At 45.6% G+C, this 21,645-nt stretch overlaps 1 protein-coding gene across 1 annotated transcript in view; it reads right to left on the reverse strand.

Annotated features, from left to right (window-relative positions):
* Positions 1-3,203: 3,203 nt before the first annotated feature.
* Positions 3,204-21,645, reverse strand: part of PDILT (protein disulfide isomerase like, testis expressed) — a gene marked incomplete at both ends in the record, with an annotated part of 34,048 nt that continues 15,606 nt past the window's right edge. The window contains 9 exons of the mRNA XM_081300058.1: positions 3,204-3,482; positions 4,366-4,455; positions 5,816-5,994; positions 8,068-8,188; positions 10,867-11,064; positions 14,123-14,248; positions 14,337-14,447; positions 17,767-17,904; positions 19,053-19,186. Of these exons, the coding sequence (XP_081156184.1) occupies positions 3,204-3,482; positions 4,366-4,455; positions 5,816-5,994; positions 8,068-8,188; positions 10,867-11,064; positions 14,123-14,248; positions 14,337-14,447; positions 17,767-17,904; positions 19,053-19,186 (1,376 nt within the window). The remainder of the gene's footprint in view (positions 3,483-4,365; positions 4,456-5,815; positions 5,995-8,067; positions 8,189-10,866; positions 11,065-14,122; positions 14,249-14,336; positions 14,448-17,766; positions 17,905-19,052; positions 19,187-21,645) is intronic.

Below are 21,645 nucleotides of genomic sequence, written 5' to 3' on the forward strand. Positions count from 1 at the left end.
TATTTTCAGGTCAAGGTTCACGAAATGCTTTTGAATGAACCTCACTTGATCTCTTGAAATACTCTTAACTTTCAAACAGGGACAAGAGACTTAATTTTAATAATCGCTACAGCTCTGGCATACAGAGTACTCCTCAGATGTCACGTGTTGTGTTTTTACCTCAGTCACGGGAAACAGTGAATCGCAGCAATCCATGTTACAACCCATGGCAGGTGGGAGGTGGAGGGGGCCACATGCCCAAAGTTCAGAGAGGCTGGGGACCATTGCCAAGGTGACACAGCTAGTCAATGCTAACTCCAGACTCCAACCTAAACCTCACTCAGATTTAGCCCTCTGATGGACTGTGTTCCTAGAGGGTAAAGAACATTCCATGTTCAGCCATAGAAGGTCTTAGGAGGATTTTAGGTCTTTTCCGGAAGAGTGAAGCTAAGAAATGGAGCATTGGAAAATTGGTCAGACAGAATACAAGAGATTAGTAGCAGAGGTTAGTAGGTATTGGGAAGGGGCAGAATATGAGCTAAGGGAGAAGACCTTCCTCATTGAGGGATGTCACCTGCCCCATGCACCTATACCGCATCCCCCATCTGAGTCCCACTCTAAGGCCGCAGTCATACCTGCGGAACTTGCAAGTGGCACACCTGTTCTCTGGCTGGTGGCTGGTCAGGAGCCCTGTTCCACGTGATTCTCAGCGGCCCTGTGAATCCACCCTCAGCCGGCATCCACCTGGCCTAAAGGTGGAAGCAGGTGAGCCTTGTCCCGTGTCCTGAATACTAACACTTGCCCGTGTCAGGGTGCCTGGCACAGGTGAGTTCCAGGGCCCCAGGCTGTCCCCTGCTTCGTCTGGATGCAGACAGGCCAGGCTGGGGGCGGAGTGGTATGGAAATGGGCTCTGGAGACTTGAACAAAAGCACAAACCGATCCTGCCTAGGTGACAGGTGGGAAGTGGAGGGGGCTGGATGATTTACAGATACCCCAGTCCCTAAAATAATACCCTTCTCCTCAACAGAAGTCTTATTAATGGGCTGAAATAAATGACATAGATCAGCAATATGTGTAGTAGGCTGAATAATGACTCCCTTCCATATGTCTATACCCTAATCCCTGGAACCTGTGATTATTGTCTTATGAGACAAAAGGGACTGGGCAGGAGTGACTAAAGGTCTTGAGATGCAGACATTACCCAGGCAGGTTGGATTCAACCCCACGGTGCTTACAGGAGAGATTCTGGGGCAGAATCATAGGAAGCAGGAGATGGGAGGATGAAACAAACGGTCAGAGTGACTCCAGGCTAGAACCACAAACCAAGGAATGCAGGTGGCACCCATGAGCTAGAAAAAGGAAGGAGAGGGATTCTTCCAGAAGGAAGCAACCGTGATGACGTAGCCCAGGGAAATGTGTTTCTGGCCTCCACAACTCTCTGACAATCAATTTGTGGTTTTGTTGAGCCATGAAGTCTGTGTTAATTTGTCAGAGCAACCAATACAGGCTCTAATTTGGATCTGAAGACACTGACCTCATCTCTTCCTTTTGGGGTGACCATGAAATTATGTGTCTCAGAGAGAGGGTGCTGCCTGATATAATTACTTGGTCCATAGACATTTATGAAGCATCTACTGTGCACTAAGCAGAATCCTAGGCACTGGGAACACAGTAAGAAAGAAAGTAGATGTGTCCACTTTCATGGTGCTGACGTGCTGGGGCGGGAAGACGGGAACAGGTGGCACACAATTGCACCATGAGGTAATTGAAATATTAGTGTAAATATTCAAATATCTGTATCCAGGAGGGCTTCTGTGAAGTGGTGACACTGGAGCTGAGATTTGAATAATGAGCACAGTTACATGAAGAGTCAGGTGGGGGCAGGGAGTGTTTCCTGAGGGGAGAGCATGTTAGGCAAAGGGGATAGCTGCAAGGACAGAGAGAATGTGGTTTGTTCAAAGAATGGACAAGAAGTGGAACTGGAGCCTAGAAAGTGAGAGGGAGGGAGGGAGGGAGAAGAGATCGGCAGGGCAGACCTTCAGGACCTTGCACACAGGTGAGACGAGTGGATTTTATCCTAAAAGCAATCAAGATGCAGCTCTGGGGTTGAAGCAGGGCAGAGTTGTAAGAACTCACAGCTGTGACTTTTAAAAGATCAGCCCAGCATTTGTATGAAATTTGGGTGCCGGGAGAAGAAAGGTATAGAGTGGCAGGAAAGATGAATTACCAGGCTTCTGCAGCTGAGAAACACAGGCTGACTGCGAGAAGAGACAGTGAAGTGGGTAGAGCCACAAGGAAGGAAGTGGGAGGGGCTATGTGGAAGGAAGGAAGTGAAGTCACATGGAAGGAAGTGGGCGTGGCTATATGGAAGGAAGTGGGAGGGGATACATGGAAGGAAGTGGGCGTGGCTATATGGAAGGAAGTGGGAGGGGATACATGGAAGGAAGTGGGCGTGGCTATATGGAAGGAAGTGGGAGGGGATACATGGAAGGAAGTGGGCGGGGTTAAATGGAAGGACGGAAGTGAAGCCACATGGAAGGCAGTGGGAGGGGCTAATTGGAAGGAAGTGGGTGGGGCCACATGGAAGGACGTGGGTGGAATCATGTGGATTGGTAAATTAACTTTTATGGTAATGAAAGGAAAGGACCCCATGGAGGATGCTTCCAGCACAGTTGCTTGAGTGAGCAGGTCACCTGTGAAAATCTAGGGATAGTCTTTTAAAGTTGAATCTATTCCTTGCTGTGCCAAAATGCAAATCAATTGACCACATTTGGAAGGTTCAGTCAAACTCCTGGAGCTCCACCGTGGCAGGAGGTGGTAGGCACAAGGTTCAGTGCAGTGTCTGCGGTGAGATCCTGTGGGCTCTAACCCAGCAGCTTTCTGCATGATCCTGACTGATTGCCTAACCTCTCTGTGCCTCAGTGTTCTTATCTAAATGGGGATAAGAAACCCAGCCTCCAGTGATGCTCTAGAATTATGAATGTGTGTGTAAACACTTATGAAATGTTGCTCTGTGGCTTCTCTCACATCTGTGTGTAGCTCAAAGGCAGTATCAACCAGGAAATAAAAGAGGTAATGAGTAAAACAGGGCCAACGTCGTTAGGGGTTTTATTCTTCAGCACCCACCCACCCTGCCATAATGATATATTCTTGGAGTATTCTGATCCACTCAGAAATGACACCAGACCTGAAACAGGGGCCCCTTCCTCCTGGCTTTGGAGAACCTAAAGTTCCTCTTTGAGTGTTAGTTTCTTCTCTGGTGTCGGAGATCCTTTTGGCTTCGTGACCACCTCCTCTTTCTTAGCTGTCATCTTCTGCCCCACTGGCTCTTCCAGGGTGGTCGCGTTCTCCTGCTTGGGCACCGGCTGATCGGGGACCAGCTGCTCGGGCATTGGCTGCTCGGGCACCTGCGACTCAGGTGACTCTTTCTTCATAAAAGGTACTTCTTTTTCCTCGGCTACTCCCTCCTCCTCTATCACTTCATTTGGTTCAATAGACAATAGCTATCAAAGAAAAGGTGGAGAGAAGAGAGGGAAGGGGAAATATATGTGATGACTGACACTGTAATTGTTAAGGTCCTCTTTTTGGACATGCCTGGAGAGTCCATCTTGGAAGCTGCAGTTGCCTTTGGTGGTAAAGTGCCCAAGTGTGGTTTTGTCCTGGGAAGAGGAGCTTTGGGGAGCTACCTTGTCCTACTCCAAGCCCACCGTTGTGACTGCCTAACCTCTATCTCGGTGTGGCTTAGCTAGTGAGATCCCAGTCTGGAACATTTACTGGGGCTTCTAAGAAGTAGTTGGTTTGGAGCTCTAGGATCATCTCTGATCTTCTGTGGGGAGGTAACTCCTTGAGAAGGAAGCCATCACAGAAGAAACCAGAGATGGCAAGGCCAAAAGCAAATTTGAGTTTTTGGATGCTCCAGATGGATGTTCTACCAGTTATAAGGGTTAATTCTGTTGACGTTTGCAACAAATAGAGTCCTAACTAATCCACATTCACCTTCTAGAAGATGGCCTCACTGAGGTATGGTTAAGGGGAAAGACAATAGCGCCAGAGGGAAAAAATCTCATGGAGACATCCCGTGGCCATCTCAGGAGAGTGGACAAAGGAAGCTACCTTAGTTTCTGTGTGTGACTTCAGAACCTTGGCCTTTTCTGGTGTTTCTGAAGTCTGTCCCTTCTACTTCCTCATAACAAATACCCTTGGGATACCCTTGAAAGCGTGACTAAGAAAGTCACCCCACATGGGTGATTGTCCATCCATCCTCAGCCATCTCCAGACCACAGAAGTCTGGGGAATGCTTGGTACACTTTTTCTTTTCTAGTCCACCAAGTTCCTGATCATTGTGTGCAGGAGAGAATCATCCAGCATGTGGCTCAGGCCCCTTACCTCATTCTCATCCTCAATCCTAATCTTGATTTGGCTTTCCAGAAAGTCGGAAAAGCCCTTCATGGTATGCTCTCCCTTATACAGCACAGCCTAGGAAGAAAACAGAACAGGGTTAGGGTGGGAGCCTCTTCCTGTGAGCTGTTCATGGATTGTTATAAATTTCTAATAACCTGGGTTCCTCAACCTCTCTGAGTCTCCATTACTATGGCTACAAAATAAGGATAATACATAATTTTTCATAGGATTATAATATAGCAGATCCAGCATGGAATATAAAGCCACCTCTCTAGGGCTTAGCCCTGGCTGCAGGACTTAGTGCTGGGATCTGCTTGCTAAACCTGTCTGCCTCAGTTTCCCCATCTTTAATATGGATTCGATACTAGTACCTCCTTCACAATGTTGTTATAAGTATTAAATGAGTTAATATATGAAAAATGCTTAGAACAGTGACTGGCTCAGAGTAAGTATTTGCTATTGTTGTTATTACTACTACATGATCAGTCCCGCAATAGTTGTTATTTTACAAGGTTGCTGGCACGTGGACAGTGAGGTCATCATTAGCTACTTCCCTGTCCCCTTTCAGTCTTTAGGAAGGTTAAGAAGTGGCTTGCTGACCCCTGATTGCTTAAATTCCTTTCAGATAACTCAAGATGTGGGACTCAGGCTCATTCCCTCAGCCCATCCTTTTTTTTTTTTTTTAATATATTTTAAGTTGTCCTGACTGTAGTTCACAGTTCAACCCCTCCTCTAGTCCGATTGAAATCCCCACCATTCTCCAGAGTTCCACGTCTTCATGCAGACTTCTGCCATATCTGCCCTCCAGATTCTGTCCCTCTCCTGCATTCCAGTCACATGTACAGATGGAACCACACCGTGACGACTTCTCTCTCCTGCACAGCCACACTCTCTTCAGGAGCAGGGACCTTGACTCACATCTCTTTAATTGACCTTGTCCCCCCACATTGCCAAGTGTCATGGAGGTGTGCTCCATCAACACCAAGGATGATTGGTGGATGACTAGTCCCACGGTGTAAAAGGCACTCATCAATTGTCTCTACCACACATTCTCCCTTCATCTGCCCCTGCCCTATCCCCATGTCCCCACGGAGATCCCCCCACCTTATTTCCCCACCTTTTCCCATATAGTCTCAGGAGAGATCAGTCTCGGTTCTAGAGGAAGCCATAGATTCCTGACCCATCCAAGCATCCACAGTGGCTTGGCCCCTGTGGTTAGGCATGAACAACTGACTTAAGTTGCATGCAAGCGTAGTGAGTCTTAGGACTCCAGTGGAAGCTACTGGATGATATCCTTTGAACTTGAACATGAGAGAAAAATAGGGCAGGGACAGAGAGGGAAGCTGGTTTGGCAGAATGCAGAGCTGGAGACAGGGAGAAACTAGTGATAATATAACAACATTTTTGATTATGTAGATCCAAAGAGCCGCCCGACCTGTTGAGAGTCGGTGGGGAAGAGTCTGAAGAATGGGTACCGGTCCAGGTGGGTCAGCTGGATGTCATTTGCCATGATGTTGATCTTGGCGATGGTGACCGTGGAGTGGTTTTGATACTTTCTTCCCAGCTCCTCCAGCACGGGGAAGAGGACTCGGCACTTCTCAGACCACGGTGCATCTGCAAGAGAGGGCCCCGGTCAGACTCTGGGAGATGACGCCACCCAGGCCTGCCGCACTCATGATGTGGCTGCTTTTTGAACTGCTTTTGAATCTTATTTAGGTTGTAGGCTATTTTCACGTTTCTTTCACAGTACCTGATCCTTAATTTAATGATGAATAATTAAATGAGAAAAAAGTCCCCCCGTCCCCCCCTTCAACCCAAACACTCTGGGAACATTAGCATTTTTTCCTATAATTTATTTTTCTTCTTTATTCGTTCCCTTTCCAAGAAAAATATTTATGCTAGGTGATCCCTCAGGGTCTACCAAAAATCATGTGAGAGAGGTGTGTGTGTGGTGGGGGTGGATTTTTAGCCCAGGGGTTTTCAGTGAGAGGTTAAGCTGCTGGCCCAAGGTCATTCAGTAATTAAGCAGAGGAAACAAGATTTGAAGACAGGCCGCTTAGATTTGAAGCCTTTGTACTACAAACAGAACATGACAAAACACCGTGTAATATTAACATGCCCTTCAGTCCCTTGGAGGAGAACATGCCCAAGAAGTGAAAGGGTGTGCCCCAAAAGTATGACAGTGTGACTTCCCCTGGAAGGGGACAGCAGACTTTGTCCCAGATGGTTCTTTGAGCTTTGAGTATGGCCCAGGTGCGCTCTGGAGGGACTGAGACAAGCAGCCCCAGGAAGGTCCAACCTCACCTGCTGTCCTTCCTCAAAGCTCTGTTTCTGTCCTGGGAGAGGAGTGGCCTTGAAGGCCCCGGACATGTCACCTTTGCATGATCATCTTCCATTTACGAATATGCACCTCTGTGGCCGTCCACCCGCTGCCTGCCCGCAGCACCCCAGTGGGCCCCTGGAAACCAGCAGGCCCAGGGTCAGAACAGGAGGGTGCCTAATGGCTGCAGCCCCAGGGGGCCAGTCCGACAGTCCTGCTTCCAAGAAAATGAGGTTACTTTTGCCTTTTATCAGAACTAAATGAGTGTTCTTAGAACTCTGGGCATCTGGTGAATGCAGAGAAGCCACCCCACCTCTCCTGTGCTGACAGAAGATTGCAGTGATTCAGCCGCAGACCTGAAATACCTCACTCTGTGAACAAGAGATGAATTCAGAGAGACTGTCAAAGTCCTGTATGATGCAATTAACCCAGGAATGGCACAAAGCTAGCTCAGAACTTTTGGACTTACAGTGTGACCTGGGGTAAGGTAATGACCCTCTCTGAGGCTGGGCTCCTGACCTGTATCATAGAGAAAACCGCCATCCCTTCACCACAGGCTCATTGTTACACACCTTACACAAAACTCATGCTCATTAAGTGGTAACGCTGCCTGTAAAGGAGATGCCTAAAGTAACTTCAGAGTCAACTTCCCCAGTGTCTCATGGTGGAAGAGAAGGCCTCTAGCTTTGGATCTCCCATGCAGACCAGAAACCTTGGGAAAGGACAATAGTCCCAACTCAGATGAGTGTTAGAAACAATAATAGGAATAATAACAACAACAACAACAAAAAGTAGCTGTTGTTTACTGTGCTTCTACCAGACACTCTGCCAAGTCCTTTACATGAAGAATTTGGGTTTCCACCTCAAATGGATCATCGGATAAGTCCCATAAAGCCAAAAGCAGAGGAACTCTGTACAGCACTGGAGGTTCTGCCAAAAACCTACCTAAGAGTGAGAGAGGGGTATGTGTGGGTGGATGAAGGCGTTGGAGTCATTATCCATAAAAGGGTGGATAATGGTAGTTACTTTCAGAAGGATGTTGTAAGGATTAAGTGGGTAAGGTATGCGATGATTCAGCATATGAGGCATTCAATCAAACCCTGTGAGCCATCCGCATTATTATTATTACAAATAGCCACAGGCCTGGATTATATGGAAGGCATGACAAATATTTCAAGAATTAGATTTGGGGGTCCAGGGTTGCATTGTAGCCAAAAGCAACCTGATCCAGTCTCTTTGGGTGTCTGCAGACCATCATCAGTAGGGTGCATCCCTAGGTTTTGGAGATTGCGGAGCTCAGAGATTCAGGAACAGCACTTGAAAAGCAATGTTGCACCCCTGACTCAGCCTCTGTTGGAGATACTTACAGAACATCACAAATACATCCTTTTCTTTGTCAAAGACGACCACATTGAAGTTCTTCCCCACGAGCTGCTTAACTGGACCCTGGTCCCAATAATTTGGAATCTCTTCACTGGACTGATGTTCCTAAAAAGCAAATTTGAGAGGTCTCACTGTGTCCAGAAGGGATGGAACGTTCTAAAAGATTCTTCTTCTCAGGGTGGGGTTGTGGCTCAGTGGTAGAGTGCTTGCCTAGCACATGTGAGGCTAGGTTTGATCCTCAGCACCACATTAAATAAATAAATAAATAAATAAATAAATAAATAAATAAATGTGTTCATCTACAACTAAAAAAATATATTAAAAAAAAGATTCTTTTCTTGTCATTGAGTAACCACTGCCTGGCACATAGTAGGACCTCAATAAATGTTTTGCAAATGAATGAAAGAATGAACTCAGCCCTTGCATCTGTTCCAAGGAAGTGTTCAAAATCCTAGACCATGTTTTTCTCTACAAATTTTGACTCATGAATGTCCCTTGTATCTACATCCTTGTCTTCATCTGTTCCATTACCACCCTAGCCCAAGTAGCCTATGTCTCTCACCTGCATCACTGAAATAGACACCTGATGTTCTGCCTGGGTTTCCTCCAATTCTTCTCACTGCCTGTATTTTCTACAAATCGGTCTCTTTCCAGCTTCTCATTGCTCTTAAGATCATGAATCTTTACTGTGCTATGAGGCTTTGCTCTCTGGCCTCTGCTCAGTTCACTAGCTCTTTCTCCCACTATGTCCTGCCCACCTCCTACCCCAGCCCCTGGAAGGAATTTAAAGATTACTTCAGTGGGAGTGTAAAGCAGGTGTGGCCTGGGCATGGGAGATGGGCAGTGGTGAAAATGATGGCAAATTAGAATGGGCTACATTAGGCACATCATGTGAAGGAGCACAGGAGGACATGTTGGCCTTTGAGGGGGAAGAGGTATCTCCTCAGATGTAACTGGGAGAGACAGAGGATGGACCAAGGTGTGTAGATAGGATGATGGGAAATGGGAGGCCCAAGTATGAAGACTTCTCTTTTCTTAGTGAGGTATGGGAGGACTCTCAGCTACAGTGAAAGTAGAAATGGAGTAGAAGGTGAAATAGACTCAAAGATCAAAAGAACAGACACACTAGGAGAAATTTGTACAGGGTGCTAGGATGTTTCGGAGCCTATGAAAGGCTTGATTGGTGGTTCCTTGTAGCCATCCAGCTTCATGGTGATCATTTTCTCTAGTATCAGCCTGGAAGCACAGAGAAGCTAAGAGGGATCAACTAGAGTTGGAATTTTCCCTAGTGAGGACTACAGGATATAAAGGTGATAGAAGATGGAGGAGAAGAAGGAGTTGATGAAGCAACAAACAATGGAATCCAAGTTCATGGAAGATGGTACTCAAGAAACTGTGAAATGGGATCAGAAGATTGGAGGCCACAGAAATTGTGAGGAATTGTAGCAAAACAGGTTATGGAGGAGGAAACTAAGAATATGGAAACTTTGAAATCAGGCATTTGGAGGGGCTGTGGCCGTGAGGATGAGGGCTGGGATGGCATGGACACACCAATTATTGGAAAAGTGAGAGCAGGGTATCAGATATTGAGATCTCTGGAAATGATAGCAGAACAGGTGTTGGGGCAAGATGGCAGTCAGGATCTTATATCCTCAGAGAGGGAAGGGGACATGGTCACAGGACAGCAACCAGAAGAGGGAATAAATGGTCTAAAGTTCAAAAGCATGGGATCCAAAAAATATAGGGGTTTTGAAGGTGAAAAGAATGGAAATAAATTGGCACACCAGCCTTTCCACTTGGCCCCATGATGATGTTATGCGTGAAAGAAGAACAACTTCTCCTTGAGGAGGCTACAGGGATGCAGCATTCCTAGGGGAATGGATAGAAAGTATGGAAGCATGTGGAGTAGGTGACTATAGATGTTGGGTTGTCTGGAGTATCTCCATTTATGAAATGATTAGATGATGAGAGGTATAACCTAATCAGTAGACTAATGCACTGATGGATTAACTGGTGGTAATTGTAGGCAGGTGGGGTGTGGCTAAAGGAGGTGGGTCACTCGGGGTGTTCCTTTGGGGTTTAAATTTTGTCCCTGGTGAGCAGAGCTCTCTGTGCTTCCTGGTTGCCATGTCTTAAACTGCTTCCCTCCCACCACGCCCTTCCGCCATGATGTTCTACGTCACCTCAGGCCCAGAGCTATGGAGTCGACTGACCGTGGACTGAACCTCTGAAAGTGTGAGCTAAGAAAGTTTTTTTTTTTTTTTTTATCTTCTAAGTTGTCCTTGTTATGTCTTTTGGTGCCAGTGAGGCAAAGCTGACTAAAACAGCTACCTTTCTGAGTCACTCCTTGACACAGATCCCCTCCCACCCCCACCCAGCCAGAAGGTCCCTAAAATCTTTTGAGGCTAAATCCTGATTGCTATAACTGTTCTAGTTCTTCCTCTCACCCAAAGGAAGTATCTACCCTTGGGCCAAGTGGATCCCTCTGATTAGAGGCTAAAACCCTCCTTTCTAGTTAGCCCTCCATGGTACCTGCCATTTGTATTGGAAACTTACTTTACAACTCAAGATTGAATGGTGGAATTGTAGGCTCAGGAGGGCCAAAAGTGGGATAGATTTCAGGTGGGGAAATGGTGATATTTCCCCATGCTGAGCCAAAAGGTTGACCTTTATTCTGTCTCTTCATTCAGACAACCAAAGCCAGCAATATTACAAGAAAGGAATGATTTCCTTTGGTGAGCTATGGGTAGTTCTGGATAAAACTTACTTCAGAGCAACCTTACCTTGGCACTTTTACTGAGGAAGCTGCGGCCGAATCTCCTGAGGTTTTCAAAGTTTATCTCATCTGAAGGCATTTTGTACCTGGCATCTGAGCTTAAGTTTAGGATTTGGACAGAAGGTAAATTGACCTCCGCGATCCGGAAGTAATCCAAGACACGTTTGTTTTTGGGTTGGTCTGCGTCCACAAGGATGAAAAGGATCTGCCAAATTGAACAAAACCCTTGTCTCTCTGGACCTTTTTACTAAGGGAGAGAAACTGCTGTAAAGCTGTGGACTAATGGAAGGGGAATAATGGGGTCCTGGAGCACCTCCAAAAGACAGTAAAGTCAGCCCCGCACCCAAATGCAAGACTGGTAGCCATTGACAGCCTGGTATCAGCATCCCATGCTGTGACCCTCCACACAACTTTAGGAAGTCAAGAAGTCCTGAGGTCTAGTCTTCGTCTGTGCCTTAGTTTTCCTTATCTGTAAAATGGTGAGGCAAAGAGTACCTGCCCCAGGGGGGTCACTGTGAGAATCAAACAGGAAAACTATGAAAGGGCTGAGTTCAGTGATTGGCAGGTAGAAAGTGCTCAGAGCATGCCAACTCTTATTAGTATCCCAAATTATAAAAGAAACCCACGGCTCGACTCATTTGTTCATGCAACAGAGATGTGTCGAGTACCTACTATGTGCTGGGAATTTTACTGGGCACTGGGGTTACAGTGCTGCCGGAAGCAGACAAAATGCCTGTCTGCCACGGAGCTTGTGTTCCCATGGAGATGACAGATGACAGCTGAGTAAGCAAACTGATAAACTCAGAGAACACTGAGTGACAGACAACAGGTCAGGGGCATGGGACAGAGTGACTGCACAGATGAGGCAGCAGGGTCAGTAAGAGTCAAGGTGGTCAGGAGGAGCATCTGAGGAGGAGACGCTTTGCCTGGGACCTGGGTGATGAGTACCCAGCCCAGGAACCATGCATGACCCACGTGGCGGAAACTGTCAACCCCAAGGCCTGGTGGCAAGGCAAACACAGAGCTCAGAGTTGTTTAGAAACAAGGGAAGCCACTGTGGCTTCAACACCACGGGGGACAGTGTCATGGGAGACTGTGTCATGGGAGACCAGGTTAGAGGCTGTCAAGGTCAAGGTTGGGGGTCCAGGAGAGAGCTTGGGATTGGTTGGATGTAATGGGAGACTCGTGGAAGAGTCTGAGAGTGACGTGATGGTAATGTTTAAATGGTCACTCTAGTGGCAGAGCAAAGTAAGAGAGTAGGCAAGGGGACAAGGAGAGGCCCTTGCAGACTCCTGGTGTTTCAGGTCATTATTCATCCATTGGAAGATGAAGGCCTCCAAAGTGTGCCCCTCTTCTAGGCCCCAGGGAGACTGAAAGAACAGTCCTGTTGAGGTCACCTCGTATACTTTCAACAAGTACCAGCCACCTTGGACAGGCTGGGGCTGGGGTACAGAGGCGATGAGGTGGACCCGTGGATATGACCTTTGGGACAATATTAGTCTGTTTATCTTTGGCTCAATAAATGGCATTTGGGAAGGTCAATAATTAGGGAAAAGAGAATCACCTCTCCATCTGTGCCTAAAATAAATTCCAGCTGGTTCAAAGAGTTAAAAAAAAAAATAACCTGGAAGATGGTGGTTTGGTTAAAAATGAACTGCTATCCAATCCCATGGTGATAAGAGTAAAATTGAAAAAAATCTTAGTGTAAATTTGAAAAAACCAGGAAATATATTTGTAAGAAGGATTTCTGGGGTAGGAAGCATCCTTCCGGTAACTAATGTGGCAGGATGTCGTATGAACATTAACTCTGCCCATGCCCGCTGTTATGGTGTGGCCAGGAGGTGTCTCCCCAAAGCTCCTGGGTGGATGTTAAGGGTATTCAGAAGGTGAAACGCGTGGACCATGAGAGCTGTGCATCAGTCCATCCCAGTTTGAAAGGACTGATAAGTGGTAACTGTAGCCAGGAGGGGTGTGGCCGGAGGGGCTGTGACCCCTGCAGCCCTTTCCCGCTGACTGTCTCCTGGCCATCATGAACAGAGCAGAGCTTCTCCACAACGCACTTCCGCCATGATTCTCTTCCTCATCTTGGGGGCTCAACGGACTCAGCCCTCCAAGGACTGAACCTCTAAAACCATGAGCCCAAGTAAACTTCTCCTCCTCTAAGTTGCTTGTAGTAGGTATTTTGATCACATTGACAAGAAGGTGACTGACTCACGTGGCTTTATCCTATGTTTAACTTAGGTTTAAAAGTTTTCAACTAAAAAAATTTTCAGAATAATTTTCATTACATGAAAAAAAAAACTTGCCATTATCATACTTCTTCTAAAAATTAAGAAAATAGTTAGGTAAAGAGCCCCCAGAGTCTAGGTGGTGGTAAGAACATGATGTATAGGTTTAGGGTTCAGGCTGGTTTGTCTCTCATGATGATATGGTGACAATAATCACAAGCAACACAGGTGCTTCTAACTTTTTTTTTTTTTTTTTTTTTTTGGTACCGGGGATTGAACTCAGGGGCATTTACCTCTGAGCCATATCCTCAGCCCTATTTTGTATTGTATTTAGAGACAGGGTCTCACTGAGTTGCTTAGCACCTCGCTTTTGCTGAGGCTGGCTTTGAACTCACAATCCTCCTGCCTCAGCCTCCCTAGCCACTGGGATTACAGGTGTGCACCACTGTACCCAGCCAGGTGCTTCTAATTCAATTCTTCTTACAAGTCTTCATTTCCCATAGGAGGGTCCTGAGGTTGAGAGTTAAGAAACTCGATTAAGACAACAAAGCTTAGAAGAAGGAGAGGATTTGAATTGGGGTCTGTTAAAGTCCAGAATCTCAGCAATTATTTACCATCCATGCTGCTTCATGCCTGCAGGTTTTTCGTATACCTGGACTTCAGGCAGGAGTGGTCTTCCTTCCCCCCTCAACTCCATGCTAAATGCTACCATATTGCCATCACCCACAATTAGTCCAGGGGCTCCATCAAAACAGAACCAACCATCATGTTCTCAGAGGAGCCTTAATAAAAGATGTGTGAAGGAGCAGAAGCTTAGCCAAAATGGCAGAGAGGCTGGGCAAGGGTAATAAAGGAGGCTGATTTAAAGTTAAATAGTAAATAATGCATAGTATTGATACAGGCAAATAAGGAAATCAATACCCAAACCATTCCCGGCTTCATTTATAAGAAGCAGGACAGGCCAATGGCCTCACAGTCTGCCTGACGGGTGATCCCACCCAAGAGCCCCAAGGAGCAACGGCCCATTCTACAAACCTTGTTCTGGAACTCCTTCGATGCCATTTTATAATGCTGGATGATGACACCGTACGGCTCCGAGGTTTTGGAGATAAAGAGCAGCATGTGATTAAAGACGCGCGTTTCATAAATCAGATCCTTGTTCTGGAATTCCAAGGAAAACCTGTCATCGCAAGCACACACTGTGGCTCACCCCAGCTGTCCGTCTCCCGGGGACCCTCTGCTTACTGACCTCTGAGTTGAATTCAATCACAAAATCTGTAAGGTGCTGTTTTATGACTTGTTGGAGGTCCTGTTTGTTGGTATTCTCATTAATGAGCTCTTGACGATTGACAATTTTTCCCTTGAGCAAAAGAAGAAAATTATTGGAGGGCAGTAGCTTCCTTGCTATGGGCACTTAATACATTCAAACGGTGCCATCTTTCCCTGGGATAAGAGAATGGTGAGGGGTGGTGGCAGGTGAGAATACAGCATCCAGGTATCTAATAAATATGAACGACTGAGCCGATTAGCCTAGAGGTAGGGTCCAGGCAGGTGGCAGCCCGTGAACACCTCAGATCTGTAACAACAGGAAGTGTGATTGACAGATACTGCGTCTGGGCTCTGGACTCCATCAAAATATCTGTGCTGAGGCTGGACAGTGTGCGACCCAGTGATTGAGGGCATCGGTTCCCCAGTGGGCAACTCTGACAAACCCTCTTAGAATGCCACTGGGTCAAAGTGTCTCCCTTTCTCCCTTCCTCCCTCCCTCTTTCCTTCCTTCCTCCCTCCCTTCCTTCCTCCCTCCCTTCCTTCTTTCCTTCCTTCCTCCCTCCCTCCCTCCCTCCCTCCCTTCCTTCCTTCCTTCCTTCCAAAGAGTCAGATCTTTACGATGGTCTAATGTCACTCAGAGTCTCCCCCAACTCTTTGATGTCCTTCTTTTCCCTAATAAATATTTTGCATTTCCCAGCCTGCTTGGTAACTGCTTCTCAGAAGGATCTGGACTAACAGAGAACAATTCGATTCTTTGTAGCCCAGGACTAAAGTCTCTGGGAGAAAGAGAAGCAGCAGATATATGTGAATTTCTATTCCATCTCCTTCTCTCCATCGCCACCACCCACCTTGGTCCAGACCTGTCACCTGGACTCCCTGCAGCTGCCTCCCACTGACCTTCCCTCTTCTCTTCTTGCTTGACTCCAATCCATTCCCCACATTTCCGCCACAGCCATGTTGTTAGGACACAAAACTGATCATACATCATTTTCTCACTCAAACACCTAATAGCACCAAATTATCCTTTGGATAAAGTCTCAGCTCCTTATTGGTCAAAATCATAGTTTAATGACACTAGAGAGCTCACATTCTGCCACCCACAGTTCTAACCACGTTATATAACCATCTTATTTAATCCTCCTGGCATCTCATGGAACTGGGTGCTGTTATCTCTCCTACTTTGCACTTCAGCAAATTTGAGGCACAGAGAAGTGAAGTAACCTATCCAAGGCTGCTCAGCTAGTAAGAAGTGAAGCCAGGGTTGATGGAGGGTCTGGGGACTGAACCTAGGGCCTTGCCAATGCTACGCCTGTGCTCATTGCTGACCTGCACCCCCAGCCCCAGAGCCAGGACTTAAAATGAGAGTGACTAACTGACTAACTTTTTAACTGAGCTAGGCTTACCAAGTGTAGAGTTAAAGGTGTAAAACATGAAACAATTTTTTATGGATAATAATATATATGGCAAATCTTCCAATGATATTAAAGAATGTATAATAAAAAGTTAATCTCTTTATCGGACAAATCCCCAAATCTCCCAATTCACTTCCCTCCAAGTAAATACTCTTAATTAATCTTCTGCATTTATGCTTAGATACATAAACATATATAAGTTTATATGTTACATGTATGCATATACATATATATTTAAGAACAAAATACAAAGGGTAGAATAATATTTGTTTTCTACATTTTCCCTTTTATTTTACTTAACTATCTTTTTTATATTATTTTTTTATTTATATATGATAGCAGAATGCATTACAATTCTTATTACATATGTAGAGCACAATTTTTCATATCTCTCGTTGTATATTCACACCAATTCGTGTCTTCATACCTGTACTTTGGATAATAATGATCATCACATTCCACCATCATTAATTACCCCATGTCCCCTCCTGTTCCCTCCCACCCCCCTGCCCTGTCTAGAGTCCATCTATTCCTCCCATGTTCCCCCTTCATACCCTACTTTTAATCAGCTTCCTTATATCAAAGAAAACATTCAGCATTTGGTTTTTTGGGGATTGGCTAACTTCACCAATCTAGATGCCCTTCAATAGATGAATGGATTAAAAATGTGGCATATATACACAATGGAATATTACTCATCAATAAAAGAGAATAAAATCATGTCATGTGCAGGTAAATGGATGGAGTTAGAGAAGACAATGCTAAGTGAATCAGATTACTGTATCCACCAACTTAAAACCTCTCCATGGCTTTCCCAGGTCCGAGAGGAGACTGAAGGCTCACCGCCCTCCCTGTAGGTCAAGCAGATCTGGGTACCACTCCACACATCTCCTAGGTGGCCTTGGATAAGTGACTAACCTCTCTGGACAAGATCTGGAAGTAACATGGCAATTGGAAAGATTTGGCTTCCTGTGGGAAGGAACTGAGGGATCTTCCAGAAACAGACCACAGTGTCCAAAACTTCCAACAGGTGGAAATGCTCTGTAAATCTGAGCTCTGGGATACAACAGCCACCAGCCTCACATGGCTGTGGAGTATTTGAAATGTGGCCAGTTTTATTGGAGAACTAAAATTTTAATTCAATTAATTTTAATGATAATAGTTGTAAATGACTAGTTTTTGCTTTATGGGCAGCTCAGGTCTAAATCGTGGAAAGGGACCAAGGAAGGTCTCTTGGAAGATCTTACAGGTCTCATTAAGGATTTCAGTCTATATACTAATCGTTGAAAGCCATTAAAGGGCTTTCAGAGAGGAGAGAGGTGATCCCCAGTCTTGAATTTGGGGAAGAACGCTGTTGAGAGCACCTGATCTGTTCTGATCAGGCCAAAGTTGACTGCCATAGGCTACAGGAGATGCTGATCACTCCATTTAGAATAGTTGCAGAAGAGACAGGGAGAGATGCCTAGATTCAGGGGTGTTTGAGATGTAAGATCGGCAGGACTGGGGTGATGGACTGGTCCTGAAGGGTGGGCAGAGACAGAGGTTGGAGTGATGCCTAGGTTTTCATGGTCAGAGATCTGACCAGGCACCCTCTACCAAGGGAATGAAAACATGCAGAAGACCAGAAGGGCAGACCATGACCTTGAGCTTAGCCGTGTTGAGCCCTCTGGTGCTGCTTGTCAGGGTCTGGGGACTGGAGAAGTCTGGCCAAAGACAGATATTCATAAGTCACGGGTGTATAGGTGGTAATGGGTGATGGAGGGAGGATGGGGAAGCGTGGGCCAGAAGAAAAACAAACGTGTGAGATTGGACCTTGATGGACAAGATGGTATTTACTGGTTAAGGAAGAAGGAGCAGCATCATCCCAATGGAGAATGACCATAAAATCCAGAGAAACACCAGGTAACTGAGATGTCACCGAGTTTGGACCAGAAGCCCACACAGGTTCCTCTACTTTGAACTAGAGACCCCTCACTAAAAATAGGATCCAAGTCCTACCTTCTTGAACACAAGGACACTGTCCAGGATGACGCTGAAACGTCCACGGGTGTTTTTGATAGCCATCACTGCAAACGTCAGCTCTGGGAAGTCTTTGATCGTATCATAGAATAATTCTGCAACCTCTTCTTCTAAGTCCTGTTTGGGAAAGCATGCTCCATAAAGGAAAGCAAAAAATATCTGGCTTATTTAAGGGGAAGGTGGCCAATCTGTCTTAACTTTTCAAGTTCTGGTGTTTTGCTGGGTCATTTGAATCCCCTTTAGGAGAAGTGTCATAGCCAGAATGCTTCTCAGGCCAGGTCTAAAGCTCAGTTAGGCAAACTGTCAGAGGTCAGTGGAGAGAACTGATTATCTCCACCTTTTTCCAATTACTAAAATAAAGGTTGTCAAAACCTAGGGATGGAGAAGTATTTAATATTGTTCCTGAATTACTTTCAGAAGCAGCAATTGATTTGACCACATGTAACACCATATATGAACTTGGTAACAAGATGCGGCCAATATTCAGGCCTTCATGCTTTAGCTTGAAACAAACCTAGGACCAGAGACACAAAGAAGGGGAAGGAGAAGAGGCACACTCTCCCTGTGTGTGGATAGGTTGTCCAAGTTGTGACTTGGCTGGGAGTAGGGGGAGTCATCAATTTAGAGTAATTAAGTTAATCCATGAGAAACTCATTTTCTAATCAAAAATAAGTTGCAAATTATTTATATATACAAATAATAAGATCAATAGAAAGCTATTATGAGATAGCTCATTATCAGTTTTAATTGGTTTATGTCTCTTCCAAACATCTTCCCTTATTATATTTATGATGAGGGCTGATGCATTTTCAAATGGGTGCATATTTTAGAAGTGTTAATGGTTTTCGTTTATGGGGACGCTTGGACAGAGCATGGGGTGGAGACCAACACACCCCAGACACAGCTGGTGCTACCAGAATCGTAGAAATCAGTAGCTCTCAAGGCGGAAAGTAGACACCCCTTTACTCTGTGACATTCTAAATGGAATCCCCCAAAAGACTGGTTGTATGACTAAAACCAGTTAGATAAATATGTCAACCTCCTCTTCTTTCTCTCCATTCCTATCCATCTTACTAACACTGCCTCTAACATTTCAGCTGCCATTTTTTTTCTCCTTTTGTTTGAACACTGGAGCTTCCCCAGAAAGCCAGCTCATGGGATGGGGCACTTGGGTCTGGAACAACCCAAGTGGAAGAGTCTCCTTACTTCAACTGCTCCCAAGCCCACCAGTGGAAAAGCCACCTCCCATCTTTTGACCCCCATACCTGGAAAAATCCAACGATGACCAAGGGTCTGATGGTCACAAAATCTGCCAGATCACTGCTGGTGTTGAACAAAAATGCTTTCTGGCTAATTTGTCTTCTCAACCAAACTACCAAGGCTGTCGATTCCACCACTCCTGGAAAAGGATACCACAGAAGTAGTCTCCTGAGTTGGAGGAGGCCTAGCTTCCTCATGTGTCAGGTAGAAGTACCTTGTCTTGGGTTCCCACTCTTGAAGGTCAAGATCAGCTTCCTCATTCCCTTTCTCCCCCAGGCTCCAAGGTATAAACATTAACAACAGCAGGTAAATGTTCCTGAGCTCTTTCCAAGGGCAAGACCCTTTGCTGAATGTTTTGCTTGAACAAACTCTTTACAACAATCATATAGGGATAGATACTCTTAGTCTCCTTATTTGCAGATGAGGAAATCAAGGATCCACTTACTAATAGCCTGTGAACTAACTAAGCTGGGTCCAAACTTAGGAGGAAGCTTTCGAATCTTTTCTCACGAACTCTCCAAGGTGACAGAAAAATGAATTTATTTTCTTAACATGTAAATAAAAAGACCAGATAGCTTTGTGATTTGGGGGATATCCTGTTATCCCTCTGTGAATCCAGTTCCCCAGCTGAGACCCAAATATCCTCTAAGGTCATAGGATCCTGACTTCAATTCTCAGCTAGTATATGGGAGGTACCAAGCACTTAAAGTGAAGACGCATATGTCACATCTGGGAAGACCCACGGTGTGCCAGAATGGACACAGGCCATGTACAGATGCATATGTGTTTCCTAGAAATATCAGTTTCACATGATGGTGAGCAATGTAAGTTATTACTTTCTCAGTGTCTTCTGTAGAATAGACTAGAACAATGTACATGAGTTGGTAAGAGGAAGAAGTTGTTGTGAATAACTTTGAAATAAATCCACGGACCTTTATTTATTCACTCACTTATTCATTTCTTCACTTATTCGTGTGACAAATGTGTATGGGATGCCTGCTATGGTCTCAAGTGCCATGCTTAGTCCTGGGGACATGAGGGTGACAGAAACAAACACATCCCCATGGTTCTGCAGCTTTCATTCTGTCGAGGAAGGCATTCAACAAATAATTACATAAGCACATGTGCAGTTTTTACAAACCTATAGCAAAGATACTTGACCTAGACAATAAAGTTCCGGAAGCTGTACTGGAAGGAATCACACATGGGCTGGAAACTGAAAGATGCATAGGAGTTAACCAGGAGCCAGGAAGGGGAGATAAAGGCTTCCAGGGAGAGCAGAGGACCTGTGCAAAGACCCTGTGGCAGGACAGATTACTGCATGGGGCTTAATGAATGCACCCAGAATTGCTAAGTCCATTGCCAAGGGATCTAAATTCAGTTTCTTTGCTTATGCATTCCCAAAGCATCATGCTTTAAAAAAAAATGTAGAATTGTGCAAAAATTATAACATAGTTTGATGAATTTTCACAAAATGAGCGTAGTCATGTAACTATCACTCTGATCAAGGACTAGAACGTTACCAGACTCTCAAAAGTCCCTGCTGTGCTGCCACCCCACCCTACCCACCCAGGGTGACCGCTATCCTAACTCCTAGCAACAGGCATCCGTCTGCCTGTTCCTGAACTTTGGGTGAATGGAATACATGGTGTGTGCTCTTGAGTCTGGCTTTGTGACATTTATGAGATTCATTCCTGTTGTTCATGCACTTGAAGATCCATTCCTGCTGCTGTGCGGTATCCTACTGTGTGTTTCACAGTTCAGCCGGCCTCTGCGAACTGTTTCCAGCCGAGGGCCATTTTGAATGTGTTCTTGTGCATGACTCTTGGGCATACTGAATGGACTTCTCTAGGGCATTTGGGCCAGGAGTTCTGGACATGGTTATGCCTTGCTCAGAGTTAGACCTGAGAATTCAGTCCCAAAGCTGAGTTTCTGTGTCCATGATGCTCCTAGTTATCTTTCGGGAGAAGATAAAAATGGACACAGAAGAAATTAACCTGCTTCTCTTGTAGATATTTGTCCAGCCAAATGTTGTTTAAAGTTCCAGGAAAATAATTGGCTTAGAAATTCTGAAAGTATGTATATATATTTTTTAAAAAGTGTACAGAAACCCTTCATGTGGGTTTAGATTTCAGGCCATCGGACCTGGGGCTCTGCTCCGCCCTGGGCCACTCTCTCCCTGTCAACACACAGTGGTCCTCCAGGCCACCAGGCTTGGGTTCCTTACTCTCTGAAGGCAGCTTCTTCAAGTCCCGGTTCCGTCTTCTCCACTCCCGACTCTCCAGTCCCTCTCTGTCTTATGACACATTCTGCTTTCTCCACGGAGCCTGTCTCTCTCTGAAATTGCTGTGATGACGGTTGTCTGTTAACTTGTTCAGTGGGAGCTGCTCCAGTAGCTCGAGGAGGGTCTGGCGCATCCTAGGTGCTCAAGAAATCATTCCCAGTTACAGTGAACGAACATCAGGTGAGCCAGCTTGGGGACTTGATCTTGGACCGGCTTCTCTGGGATGGATGGTTGGTCCCCTTTTCCCCTCTGGTTCCCAGGAGACTGAAATAGCTGTGAACTTGGCCAATACCGTATTCCTGGGCGCCTGCATT

Source organism: Spermophilus citellus, assembly GCF_964194105.1.
Source record: "Spermophilus citellus genome assembly, chromosome: 6".
In the NCBI taxonomy this organism is placed as follows: Eukaryota; Metazoa; Chordata; class Mammalia; order Rodentia; family Sciuridae; genus Spermophilus; species Spermophilus citellus.